The following is a 14,233-nucleotide window of genomic DNA, read 5'->3' on the forward strand; positions in this document are numbered from 1 at the left end:
GGTGAACCTGTGACCTCCCCTCCGGTGGGCTACCCCACCTGGGTTCTTTCCCCCTTACTCGGGCTGATGCATTTTTTCACATGTTGTTCTCCCCACCGGTGAGACCATGTTGGTGTCTCCACATGTAACCTCCCCTTGTGGTAGGATATGGCCTCCGTAACACACTCTTCAACGAGGAGAGCAGTGTTTCCCCAGTGTTCCTTATGGCGCTGGGCGGCGTCTCACTAATAGAGGTGAACACCACCGTCTGTGACGGCCATCGGTACGAGCCTCTCAGGGTATGCTACTAAGTACTTATTCCACTGGAAGATTACGTCTCGCAGTAGCGCTAACTTGTGACTCGCTAGTCTAGTCAGTGTTGCTCCGCTTGAAGTCGTGATATGGCTCAGCGCCGTGGCGTGTAAAGATAGGTCCCCAGTCTGTCTCTCAACACAACGTCGAGAGACCGACTGAAGGGGAACGTCTCGGTTATGACTGTAACCTCCGTTCCCTGATGGAGGGAACGAGACGTTGTGTCTTCATGCCACAACGCTTCGCCGACCCGCTGCAGCGACCGGGAGATGTCTCTCAGGTTCCTCAGCCCAAAGGGTGAGTGAATGGCCGCTGCCACCTCCCTTTTATACGCGTATGCATGGGGCGGGGAATGGCGTGCGTGTGCCATTCACCAAAGCCCATTGGCGTTTTAAATTCCTCTCGGAGATGATAGGTTCTCAAGATCAAACCCCAGTCTGTCTCTCAACACAACGTCGAGAGACCGACTGAAGGGAACGGAGGTTACAGTCGTAACTGAGACGTTCAATATCTGAAAGAAACAAGATTCCAACAATTAATCAAGTTAAGTTTATTTTTATAGCACTTTTCACAAGTTGCATTGCATAAAAAACATGTTAAACAAACAGAATAAATAAAGATAACAGAGAAAAGTGAACAAAAAATCAAATACATACACATACAAATCTATCTCTATTTGTTTGCACCTTACATTCATGTAACTTACTAGCGCATCAGAAAGACAGACAAATGTGCATTTTATTATTATTCAAAGTTAAGAATTATTGTGGTTATTGAAAGCAAAATGCTATTACATCAAATAAGACTGAAGTGATGAAATTTTGACTCTGTTCACACGTACAGAATTTTGGCGGTGTTGATGCAGTTTTCATCATCCAGCTATACTGTGACACTACAGTGAAGTTTAAAAATGAAACATTAGTTCCTGAAATTCAAGCAGTTTTCAGTGTTCATGCATTTTTTTTAAATCAGCATCAAAAATCAGTGTTTATTTTTATAACTACAGGTCCTCTAATCCTGTTGTGTCCACCTTGGCTTTGATGAACAGTGTGTCATCTCTCACATAAACAGCATTACGGGGGATTTCAAGATCACTGTGGGAGATGAATCGTGGGAACCCTGTAGCCACATTGCTATCAGATGTCGGACGGCAAAAGCTGTCGCTTATGGCATCAGGCGTAAATGTACTGCTCGCGTGGTTTCTTGAACCGCTTTGGTCTAGTAATGTTAAAGTGATGTTTTGGCAGAACGGCCACGGTAAAAGGGAGTCGAAGTCTCCACGCATTATCATGACATAGAGCGACAGATAGGTGCCTCTCCCCGAGCTGTCTCCTCCAAGGTATGCCCGGATACTGAGCTTGTAGCCGCTACGGCTGGTGTAAAAGGGCATCGAGTTGACGGGGGTGCCGGCTTCTTTCCACCGCCAGTAGTCACGGACTTTCCAAATGAGTTTGCCATCGAAGGTGGTGGATTCAAGCTGGTGAAACCGCTGCTCATTAAACTGTAGCTGTTCCAGGTGGATGTCTAACAAATGGGTGTGACGTTGACATGTCTGCTCCAATACACCTGAGAGACAAATACATAGAAGTGTTGTCTGTCAGGCATTAAATCTTAATGTGCACAACGATGCATGAATGTGTATCTAGAAACATTTGGGTGAATGGCTTAATCTTTCTTTTGAACCTCTTCAACGGTGGTCTGGCTGATGAGTCTTGACTTACCAAGGTGTTCCCTGAGGCTTTCTGTGACAGCCACCTGCTGTCTGAGGGAGTCCAGTGATGCTCGGAGAGATGGGAGCTCGTCATGCAGTTCGGACCCCAGAACACCCCGCAGATCTTCAAGTTCATGCTGCATGCTGCAGATGCGCAAACTCTGCTCTTCCACAGACCTCTGTCACATAAATACAGATCATGGACTGGAATACCTTTATTTTCTCTTGATGCTATTGACGCTAAGATCACACATTTACACCTAGGTTTAAAGTTTATGAAATTCTAACTGTGTTCAACTACATTCATTTCGAAATCAAACCTATGACTTTTACACAGAAAATGCTTCACAAGCTGAGCTACAGCAACAGACCTCTGAACTACAGGAAGATACAACTGAGCTATGGGAAAAGACAACTGAGCTAAAGGAAGAGACATCCGAGCTATGGAAAGAAAAAAAGCTACGGCAACAGACATTTAAACTACAGAAACAGACATATGAATTACAGGAAAAGGCATCTGAACTGCAGGAAAAGGCATCTGAACTGCAAGAAAAGACATCTGAGCTACAGTAACAGACATCTGAGCTACAGTAACAGACATCTGAACTACAGGAAAAGACATCTGTGCTACAGAACCAAACATATGAGCTACAGGAAAAGACATCTGAGCTCAGGAAAAGACATCTGAGCTCAGGAAAAGACATCTGAGCTACAGGAAAAGACATCTGAGCAAAAGGAAAATACATCTGAGCTACAGGACAAGACATCTGAGCTACAGGAAAAGACATCTGAGCTACAGTAACAGACATCTGAGCTACAGGAAAATACATCTGAACTGCAGAAAAAAGACATCTGTGCTACAGGAAAAGTCATGTGAACTAAAGGGAAAGACATCTAAACCACAGGAAAAGACACGTGAACTACAGGAACAGACATGTGAGCTACAGCATGATTTAAAAGCACCTCCAGATCTTTTCACAGTGTCTATTCTCTATTATAACTAGATCTCTATTCAGACACAACAAGCATGAAAGTCCTGAGTTTGTTGGTATATCTGTTGTACTGTATTGTAATAACAGGGTTTCTTCACCTGTAAGGTAGTCAGTGTGCTGTCACACAAGCTGATATTCCTGTCCAGACTACCGAGCACCAGACTATGGTCCTTTAATGTCCCTTGTTGGACCAGCATGTCCTGCTGCAACTGCTCCATCTAAAACAAGCAGAACAACTCACAATAAAGGTTCTCAATTCAATAAGACATGAAGAAATATTCTTCTATATTGTAAATATTGTCAAAGCCACAGAGTGGGGGTTGGGGGATGTGTAATACTCATTAAATCTTATTTTTAAACATGTCAAACATGATTTTTTTAAATACTTGCATCAGCACATTTCCTTTTAAGGCATTAAAACATCTGACGTGTTAAAAGGCATTAATTTCAAAACGTTAACATGTTTTGAATTTTTTTTAACAATACCATTATCTTCATTACCTTATTCCTCTAAAAATGTCGAAAGCATAGGATGTTTTGCTAAAAAAAAAGAAGCATGATACCCAAGCAAGTTTTTAATTATCATTCAATGATTAGACATTAATAAAGTATATATTTTTATAGAAAATTATAAATTTAACTTTTTTAAATGTACAAAACTACCTGTATCAGTAATGATCATCAATATTTTTCTGTAAACAGTACGACAGGAGAATAATACATTTTTAACTAGAGAAATATAAAGAAGTCTGTTAAAGGGACCTTCTGCCAAAGAATGAAAATTCTGTCATGTATTACAGTACATACCCTCAAATTGTTCTACAACAATAGAAAATCTGTTAATCTTCAGAACACAAATTAAGATTGTTTTGATGCGGCCGGGAGCTTTCTGACCACCCATAGACAGCAACGCAACCGTCATTCAAAGCGCAGAAAGTTAGTAAAAACATTGTTGAAATAGTTCATGTAACTTCAGCGGTATAACCTTTATTGTATAAAGCGACGAAGATACTCTTTGTGCACAAACAAAATAGTGACTATTCAACAATGTGTCTCCAATGTAGGTCCAGAAGAGCATGCATAGAATGACAACTCCTGCGTCTGCCCTGCACGCATGCATCGCACGCTCTCGTAGATGTGTGTTGGATGTCGAGGAGGAAGTCAGGAAATTGTTGAATAAAGTAATTTATGTTTTCTTGTGCACAAAAGGTATACTTCATCAAGCGTAGCGTTAGTTCTGGCAGGTCACGTGAGTTCAGCTTGCATCAGCTGATCACATCAGGTCCAGCTAATCAAGTTAACCAAGTCATACAACACACACTAGACTGTTTTAAGTTGCATTTCTTTGCTCCTTATCAGCTGCTTAATCGTGTTTCACCTAAAACCCACCTCCATCCCCATCTCCTCCTTATCTGCCTGTATCTTCGGATCTTTTAATTTAATCCTGTTATGCATCAGGAACTGTTCTGGTTCCCCAGGTGAGGGGACATGTATTGCTGCGCTCCTGCTACTCAACTCAACTTTATTTATTTATATAGCGCTTTTACAATTTTCATTGTTACAAAGCAGCTGTACAGGAGACACATTGACTACAAGCAAAACAATCAAAGTTGTACCTGCAAAAACAAGAAAAGGTTGAAAACACAGAAGACAGACACACCCACACACAAAACACTCCACACACACAACACGCACCAACACACACAGACACAGAGACACACGCACACACACACACACACACACACACACACACACACACACACACACACACAACACACACACACACGTACGTACACGGACAAGTACGCACACACGCTCAGTGAGAGCACACATTTAGGATAAAGGAGAGAGAAGCACAGGTCAAATATAACAGACAATAAATTCCTATATGCAATATTAATTAAGTAAAACTTTAAGATTCTAAAGCAGCCCCCCCGGTCAGGCAGATAGTGCAAAAACAGTATGCAAACGGTGGCGAGGAACCCAAAACTCTAATCGAGAAAAAAAACCTCAGGAGAACCCAGGCCCAACCAGGGGATTCCAGTTCCCCTCTGGCAAAAGCTGCTGCCTCTGCACAAGCTCCAGAGAACTTGCACAACAAGGCTAAATAAAATAAATAAACTTAATAACAAAATAAATCATAGTTTAAGATTATCATTAATACGGGCAGAGAGTTTGCCCAGAACAGTTTCATTCCGCCAAACTAAATATATGCTATCGTTAAATAATTGATGACAGTGGTCCCGACAGAAATAAAAGTAAGATTGAACCACTAGAGTCACATGGACTATTTTATGATGTCTTTACTAACTTTCTGTGCTTTGAATGTCATTAAAACTATCTTCATTTGTGTCCTCAAGATAAACGGAGGACACAAAGTGATCTTGGAGAATTTACTAATGAGCTGATAAGTTGAATCAGGTGTGTTTGATTAAAGAGATATGGAAAATGTGCAGTCCTGGGGTTATCCAATGACTTGAGGGTAAAATTATTACAGAACTTTCATTGTTCAGCGGAGGTAACCTTTAACCTGGTAGTCATTTGGGAAGGAACAGTCACAAGTGTTACTTCAAACAAAATCAAGCTTCATGTGAAGATATGTTTGAGTGCGCATGCGTGTGTAAACAGTCCTTTAAATATGTTATGGAGGATGAGAACATCAGTTTCTTCATTTTTAATATACATGAATGTTCTGTCAATGTTTTGTTGTCATTTGAGACCATCCAATTATTGTTTTCAGAATATTTTAATTTGATTCCGTTTAAAGTACAACACACCACACACTTGCAAGTTAAAGAGAATGATTATTTTTATGATTATTTTTTGTGTTACTGAATATGTTTTATATTTAAAATCATTACTGCCATGTTTCAATGGTTTCATGAGAATGACCCACTAAGATTTTGCAAAAAAATCCTTCTTTTGACTAATCATGCATGTTTATGACCTGTGGTGTAGAAAACTTCTTCCTCAACAGAGCCATCAATTTTTGCACACTGTAAACGTTTTCTGATAACTTAATAAAATACTGATGTTAAAATAAATTAATCTAAGATAGGGGTATCAAACTCAGTTTCTGGAGGGCCACAGCTCTTCACAGTTTAGCTCCAACCTTAATTAAACACACCTGATCCAGCTAATAAACATCTTCAAGATTACTAGAAACTTCCAAGTAGGTGTGTTAAAGCTGGACACCGGCCCCCTAGGAACTGAGTTTGACACCAGTGATCTATGAAATTGAGCACACATATGTACGTATGTATGGTTGGAACACTGGTTGTGCATACTAAGAATGAGTATTCAGGCAGTTGCTAGTGTTGACAAAAATACATTGATTTGGCCTTATACCTGTTTCTCAAGTTTGCAGTTATTTGCCAGCACAAGCCGAACGTGTGAGCTGAACTCAGTGTTTTCATGAGCGTGCACTTTCTCTCTTTTGCCCTCCAGAACAGAAACACACAAGCTCAATTGTCAGCATCATTAAACGGATCAACAGAGAAAAGCACAGAGTTTCTTTTTTAATGTGTCTTCTTACTCTGACTGTACAGCCATAGCTTTTATAGACACAATCTGTCTCCACTTCAGGACACTCGTCTGCATGCGCCTGCAGCTGTGGGAGAAACCGTGAAAAGCACACATGAGAGTCTCAACAGCTTTAATTGCATAAAAGACAGTGATCTAGTCTCGAGTCCTGAGTTTATCTCCAACACAGCTGCAGTCTGTCATTCTAAAAATATTCAGGAACTGCAGCTGTGTGCAGGACTGTACATTGAAAATATAGAGACTGATATAAAGAAAGAAACAATCTGACACAATGAAAACATTCCTTTTGTGTGTCTGTCTACATGTATACAGTTCCCTTTCTGTCGGTCTTTCGACGTTGTGTCGAGCCGACAGATGTGGTTCGTCATTGAGACCCTACCGCTTCCGACTTCTTTAGAAAAGGCCAATGAAAATGGCAAATGAAATTTGCATGCTGGACTCCGCCCCCAGATATCCGGGTATAAAAGGGAGACGGCGTGCTGCATTCATTCACCTTTTTTTCTTCGGAGCCTTCACACAGATCAACTTCGAGACTTCAACTCTACGCCGAATTACTGCTGGAATCTTATGACGGGGTGCAGCGGACTGTCCCTTCCTGCAGCGACTTCCCCTGGGCGTCTCGGCAGTTCCAGAAGTGTTTGAGTTTTTTTCTCTAAAAGAGCAAATTTCTCCAGCGTGGCATGTCTCACTGTTCTCGTGGGTGCAACACACTCATCGAGGAGGGGGACGGACACGAGGTCTGCTTCCAGTACGCTGGGGAAGCCCTTGTGGATACGTCCTGCTCGCACTGCGGGCAAGTGCCTGAGGAACTTAATACGACCTGGAACGCCCCCTTTCGGCACGTGCACGTCAACTAGTTCCATCGCCCTTTCTTCCCTCGATGGTGGGGCAGCTAGAAGATACGTCGATGTCCCCCAGGGGCTCGACCTAGACTCCCGTCCAAAGCATGTAGGTTTTTTCAGCATCTTAGGTATCGAGTGGCGACTCCACCCCCACGCAGTCCAGCTCATTGGGTACAGTTCGGGCGAGCTCAGGAAGACCTGTTCGCCTCCCTGGTCACCACCCATTGCCCGCTAGGTGGGACAAGCGGAAGTACGCCTTCCCCCCAGTGAGCCTCATTGCACAGAACCTGTGCAAGGTCAAGGAAGAGGAGCATCAAGTTTACTAGTTGCGCCATACTGGCCCAACTGGACTTGGTTCTCGGAGCTAATGCTCTTGATGACAGCTCCCCCTGGCCGATTCCCCTGACGAAGGACCTGCTTTCCCAGGGGAAGGGCACGTTATGGCATACCAGGCCAGACCTCTGGAACCTCCATGTCTGGCCCCTGGATGGGACGAGGAGATCCTGAGTGGCCTACCCCCTGCGGCGGTTAAGACCATCACTCAGGCTAGGGCCCAAGCCACTAGGCGGCTATACGCCTGTAAGTGGTGCCTCTTCTCATCCTGGTGCTCTTCTCGAAGAGAAGACCCACGGAGTTGCTCGTTCGGGAACGTGCTGTCCTTCCAGAGACTCGAGAGTAATCTCTCCCCTTCCACACTGAACGTGTATGTAGCTGCTATTGCCGCTCATCATGACCCAGTTGCTGGTAAGTCTCTAGGACAGCACAACCTGATCATTTGGTTCCTAAGGGGTACCCTTACGTGCCCAAAGTTCACACCACTCCCCCTAGACACCAGGTGGTGAACTTACACGCGCTCCGCACCGGGGAGGAAGACCCAACCCCATCCGTGTTGTGTCCGCTACACACATTGCGCCTCTACTTGGACCGCATGCAGAGCCGCATGAGCTCTGAGCAGCTCTTTGTCTGTATTGGAGATCAGCGGAAGGGAAGGGCTGTCTCAAACAGAGATTGGCACACTGGATCATGGACGCCGTCACTACGGCGTACCTGTCCTAAGATCGCCCGTGCCCACTGGCAGTGAGAGCTCACTCCACATGGAGTATAGCCTCCTCGTGGGCACTGGCTCGAGGTGCCTCTCTGACAGACATCTGCAGAGCTGTGGGTTGGGCTACACCCAACACCTTCGCGAGGTCCTACAGCCTCCGCGTAAAACCGGTATCAGCTCGAGTCTTGCAGGGCATCAGGTAAGACCGACGGCCGGTAGGGTGTACGCCTATGACAGTACCTTCCCCCCTTTTTTCTTGGTGGGTCAGCGTACTAATTTAACCTTCCTTCTTTCCCCACTGGGTGAAGAACAGGCACTCCATCCATCAATAAGCAAGCACCTCCTGCGGGGGGGCTAGGCAGAGCAGCCTGTCCCTTAGGCCGGGTACCAACTGAGTTATCCACAACATAGCTATAACCGGACCTAGTGCTACCGGACATTGTAACCCCCCAGCAGGGCGGTTCCGTCTGATGTATCCTCATGATTGGTTCCCACTTTGGTAACCCATGACCTTCCCTAGGTGGACCTTTACCTTGCGGTTAACTCCTTCAGTCCGCACATTCCTCCCATGAGTTCTCCCCTAATGGCGAGACCATGTTGGTATCTCCACTAAACTCCTCCCTACGGTAGGAAGTGGTCTCTGTAGCGCATCCCCCATTTGAGGAAGTAGCGCTTACCCAGTGGCCTTACGGTACCGAGCGGCTTCTCGCTGTTAGAGAAACAAGGCCGCCACCTGTGAGGGCCGAAGGCAGGGGCCTTCCCACCTTTCATGAAAAGCTCTGGGACCCCCTACCTACCCACTGGTAAGCTATAATTTCACGGTAGCGCTCACGGCTGACACGCCCAGGCCAGTCACCGTCACTTCACTAGAGATTGTGACAGGGCACAGCGTTGTGGCGTTTTCCATAGGAACCCCATCTGTCGGCTCGACACAATGTCGAGAGACCGACAGAAAGGGAACATCTTGGTTACGGATGTAACCTCAGTTCCCTGATGGAGGGAACGAGACATTGTGTCCTTTATGCCACAACACGTGCTGCCCGCTGCAGCAGTCGTGAGAGGTTCTCAGGCTCCTCAGAACAAAGGTGAATGAATGCAGCATGCCGTCTCCTTTTATACCCGGATATCCGGGGGCGGATTTCATTGGCCTTTTCTAAAGAAGTCGGAAGCGATAGGTTCTCAAGGACGAACCCCATCTGTCGGCTCGACACAACGTCTCGTTCCCTCCATCAGGGAACTGAGGTTACATCCGTAACAAAGACGTTTTATTCAGTTTGTGCACTTGGTTATGTTGTTTGCAAATGCTGTGCTAAGGACGTTCCCAAAATGAAACCTTGGGAAAACTGTCAAATGTCTTTTCACACCTTGTGTCTTTTGATCATCTGTGGACACTTGTTGGAACACTGGACCTCAACTTCTGGGCATGAGGTCTTCTGATGGTCCTGTTACAATTTAAAAGTAAGATTAATGGCAAATAGACTTCATAAGTTTGATCTCAGTATTGAGGCAAACATTCTGACCAAAAGCTTGGATACAGGATACGACTGCCCGCAGTGTTCGCAGGGCTCCAGCCGGAGGGAACAGACGTTCCTCTGATGTTCCAACAGGTTTTTACGTAACAGGACATCAGTGCAACCTGAGTTTGAACATTTAAGATGCTCGTAGGGACAAGCTTTCAGATGATCCTGAGAAAGATGGTAAGAAACTTTAAGACTTGCTCTTTAATGCTGGCTTTCGGTTGATTTCAGTATTGTGCCATATTTACCTGCAGATTACATAAAGGTATCCTCTGTGTGCAGTCTGGGGCGTTGGTGCAGTAAACCTCTAAGTTCCGAAGTTCTCTTTTACAGCAGTTGTCTTGAAAGATCTGCAAGCATTAAGTGAATTATAACAGGCCTCTTTCACAATGGCAGACTGAAAACCTTTTACAACTGAAACTGTAGGGCCTTTGCCATGGGACTACCATTAGAGTATTAGAGGAATCACCCATAAATGAAACATCTTCACCTCAGGTAAAGTGAAAAATTAAGAATTTATCAACTCTGTAGAGCCAGCCAGTTGCAATTTCAAAATCAATACGGAGGACCACAAGAGTCACTGAAAAAGGTAATAAAGCATTTCATTGTTTAATAACTAATTCTACAATAAAATAGGCATTAATACATTTGTTTACAACTTCATTTATTTATCTAAAATAATTAGGTGAAATGACAAGCAATTCATTATTTAATGTTTTAATGGGCAATAAAAAGCATGATTATAAAAATGTGACGCTGGACAACAAAACCAGTCTTATGGGTCAATTTTTCAAAATTGAGATTTTTACATAATCTGAAAGCTGAATAACTAAGATTTATATAGATGTATGAGTTGTTGAAATAGGACAATATCTGGCTGAGATACAACCGTTTAAAACTCAGGAATCTGAGAGTGCAAAAAAATCTAAATATTGAGAAAATTGTTGTTGAAGTTGTTAATCAGGGGCACTGTGGCAGACCATCCAAATAAAGTTTATACATTTAAGGTAGGAAATTTACAAAATATCTTCATGGAACATGATCTTTACTTAATATCCTAAAGATTTTTGGCATAAAAGAAAAATCGTTAATTTTGACCCATACAATGTTGTTTTGTCTTTTACTAAAAATGTTCCCGTGCTACTTAAGACTGGTTTTGTGATCCAAGGTCACAAATAATTAATAAATGAAATATGAATCCATAAATAAACACTTAAATTTAAATATTATAGTGTTGTCAAAAATATCGATATTTCGATACGTATCGATACTGAAAAATCTGAAACGGTTCCAATACGCATGTCACACGTATCAATACCAGCTGCGCGTTCCCGCTCACTCTTTTTTCCGACAGTGAGTTGACACACACTGCACGTGAACGCTGTGTCAACAGAGCCCTGCATCCTCTCACAGACTTGACTCGTTTGAGGCAGTTAAAAAGTGTTAATGCTAGAAAAGATGGCCAGTGCAGAGTCTCAGTAACACATCTGGCGCTTGGTGAACGCTCGTTTACACTTCCCATTTTTACCATCGCGCTCTATGTATGTGCGCTGATCAATAATTTCATCCACTCGTTTTACTCGCCCTGGTTATATGTTGTTTATATTTTAACAGAGTCTCTGCAACAGTTCTCATGTTTAATGCACGCGTTTCTGTCTTTATGGACATCAATGATTTCATCCACTCGTCTCGTTCGCTCTGGTTAAGTTGATGTTTGAAATGATGCTGGTGTGGGTAAAGTCTCCGCAACAGTTCTCGCGCGTGATACACGTTTGCACTTCCGTGTTTACCATAGCGCTCAATGTATGTGCGCTGTTCAATGATTTCATCCACTTGTCTCATTTGCTCCGGTTAAACGTTGTTAATGTTAGAAAGATGGCCAGTGCGGAGTCTCTGCAACAGTTATTGCGTTTAAAGTTTGCGTTTCTGTCTATATGTGCGCTGATCAATGATTAAATGTGAATAAAAGCCAAATAAAAAAAATTTAATCATATAAATGTAGGCTATTAACTAACATTAACGAACAAAGAATGAGCAATACATTTGTTCAAGTTTTTTTTTAATCTCTTTTAAATGTTAGTTAAAAAATACAACTATTTATGTAAGCTCTGGTCCATTATTATTGACAAATACAACTTTGATTTTAAATAATAAATGTATTAGTAAAATGAACATTAGATTAACAATTAATTAAAAAATATACCTCATTGTCTAATCTTGTTCAATTTAACTTTAAATAAAATGTAAAAAATTTAGGGCCTTATTGTTATGGAAGTTTTTTCCCCGTGGTATCGAAAATGGTATCGAATATCGATTTTTTTTAGGTATTGTATCGAAGTTAGAAATTCCAGTATCGTGACAACACTAAAATATTATAACTAAAATATTTAAAAAGGGATTTAAAAAAACAACATAAAACACTCAATAAATAGATAATTTCCAAGTGTATTAATTAATTCCTAAATAAATAGTGGAATTTCAAAATGTAGTTGAAAGTGCGGTTTAAAAAGTAAATAATTGGATTTACAAATTAACAAATTAACTTTTCTCGTGATTCTCGTGGTCCTCCATAGATCAAGACCTCCTCACAAAACAGAAGAGCAATAACAACGGGATTAATGTACACATTACACAGATTGGCTTCCCAGATAGCAAAGATATTTGATTTAATGTTGAGTCAAAGATGAACTGGTTATTTTCAACATTTGTTAAATTACCTTTGTTATCTGAAATATAAATACATCAGATTCAAATATGTCAGAGCGCAGTGTCATAGGCCCATTTAATGTGAGGGAATGAATTTTGGTTTTTATCAAACTTGTACTTTCATTTTGTACATTTCTTTATTTATAAAAAGCAAAACATGCTATAGAAACACTTAACTTGTCACCATAAATAATGTATATCAAATATTTAGTAACCTTACCTCCTCAGATTTTATAGAAATGTTGTCTAAAGGACATTTTGAAACTTCTCCATTTTCCCTGAAACACAAAGAAAGTTGCACACATATCATATGACCTTCCCTGACATCTCAGCTGATGAACAGTATGTTGTCTTAGAACTTACACATATGTCCTGATACACTGGGCACAGAAGATGTGTCCACAGCCCGTCTGGTGAGGGTTTAACACTAGCCCACTGCAGGATGGACAAACAAACTGTTGCTCTAATCTCATCACAAAGCAGATCTTGAGATCGCTCAGAAATGATTCCAGCTCCTGTGAGTTCTGCCAGGAGAATTCAGGACACTCCTTCACTTCTGCAGCCATTAAACCTGACATTAAAACAGTGGAAATGTATATTGTTACTTTATAATCTTATTTTTAATAATGAAATATTACTCATTCCTAAACTCCCACTTTATGCATTATAAAAATAGATACACAATACAACCCATAAAAAGTAAAAGTAAAGAAACAACTGGAGGAGCATTTTGCAGATAATTCAGTTTATTGGCAACAGGTCAGTACCATAACTGGGTTTAAAGCAGGGGCGTAGCCAGAACTTTTTTTTAGAGGTGGCCAGGTAAGACCCAGTGATTTTATTAGGGTGACCAAAAAATCCTTACAGACAGAAATTCTTTAACTTCTAGTGTAATTTACACCAATTCTTCATTACACATAGTTTGCTGGTCAACAACATACACAAATAACGTAAAGTAAACAATTATTTTTTTATTTGCAATGCTTTCATGTGCTAACATTATTTTAAAATAATTTGCTAGCTATCATTTGCAGTAAGTTAGCATTTTTTATAGAAAATAAACATTGCAGTACCCCATATTAAACTTTCGCGAAAATGTAATTAATGAACTTCCATGGTACACAGACCAGTGGCGTAGCCAGAATTTTGTTTTTGAGGGGGCCATTTTGTATATGTATATAGCCATTTATATTTTTCTATTACTAAACTAATACACCTATATTATACAGCACATTTCACCATTTTAGCTAACTTAAACATAGCCTAGCGGTTCTTAATCCTGGTTTACGCTGATTTAAATCACCAGCTCGTTAGAAGAGCGCTCCATGAATAAACTGTGTTCCTATTGACATGGTCCCTACACAGTGTTCACTGCTCTCTACTCCCTGCACACAGGAAATCAGCTGAAGTTACTTCTGAAGTTAACTTCAGTTCAGAACACGAATTTGCGCTACACGATTGCCTGCAGCGTCTTCACACAGGGACAAAACTTACTATGGAAATTTGAAGGGTTATTTAATCGCAATCGTGAGATTTGCGTAGTAGTCACGATTCGTGCACTTCCAATGACTTTTATGTCCACTTCG

General features: G+C 41.7%; 1 protein-coding gene across 5 annotated transcripts in view; it reads right to left on the bottom strand.

Annotated features, from left to right (window-relative positions):
* Window positions 1-840: 840 nt before the first annotated feature.
* traf5 (Tnf receptor-associated factor 5) overlaps window positions 841-14,233 on the bottom strand; it is a 29,390-nt gene continuing 15,997 nt past the window's right edge. For 3 of the 5 annotated variants that reach the window (XM_057343168.1, XM_057343167.1, XM_057343165.1), the window contains 10 exons: window positions 13,011-13,218; window positions 12,868-12,925; window positions 10,190-10,291; window positions 9,945-10,109; window positions 9,789-9,866; window positions 6,530-6,604; window positions 6,343-6,435; window positions 3,093-3,212; window positions 2,013-2,181; window positions 841-1,857 (listed from right to left, as the gene is read on the bottom strand). In XM_057343168.1, the coding sequence (XP_057199151.1) occupies window positions 1,292-1,857; window positions 2,013-2,181; window positions 3,093-3,212; window positions 6,343-6,435; window positions 6,530-6,604; window positions 9,789-9,866; window positions 9,945-10,109; window positions 10,190-10,291; window positions 12,868-12,925; window positions 13,011-13,213 (1,629 nt within the window). In that variant the 5' untranslated portion in view covers window positions 13,214-13,218 and the 3' untranslated portion in view covers window positions 841-1,291. The remainder of the gene's footprint in view (window positions 1,858-2,012; window positions 2,182-3,092; window positions 3,213-6,342; window positions 6,436-6,529; window positions 6,605-9,788; window positions 9,867-9,944; window positions 10,110-10,189; window positions 10,292-12,867; window positions 12,926-13,010; window positions 13,219-14,233) is intronic. The other 2 variants (XM_057343169.1, XM_057343170.1) reach the window with 2 other exon arrangements.

Source organism: Triplophysa rosa, linkage group LG10 (genome assembly GCF_024868665.1).
Source record: "Triplophysa rosa linkage group LG10, Trosa_1v2, whole genome shotgun sequence".
Taxonomy (NCBI): domain Eukaryota; kingdom Metazoa; phylum Chordata; class Actinopteri; order Cypriniformes; family Nemacheilidae; genus Triplophysa; species Triplophysa rosa.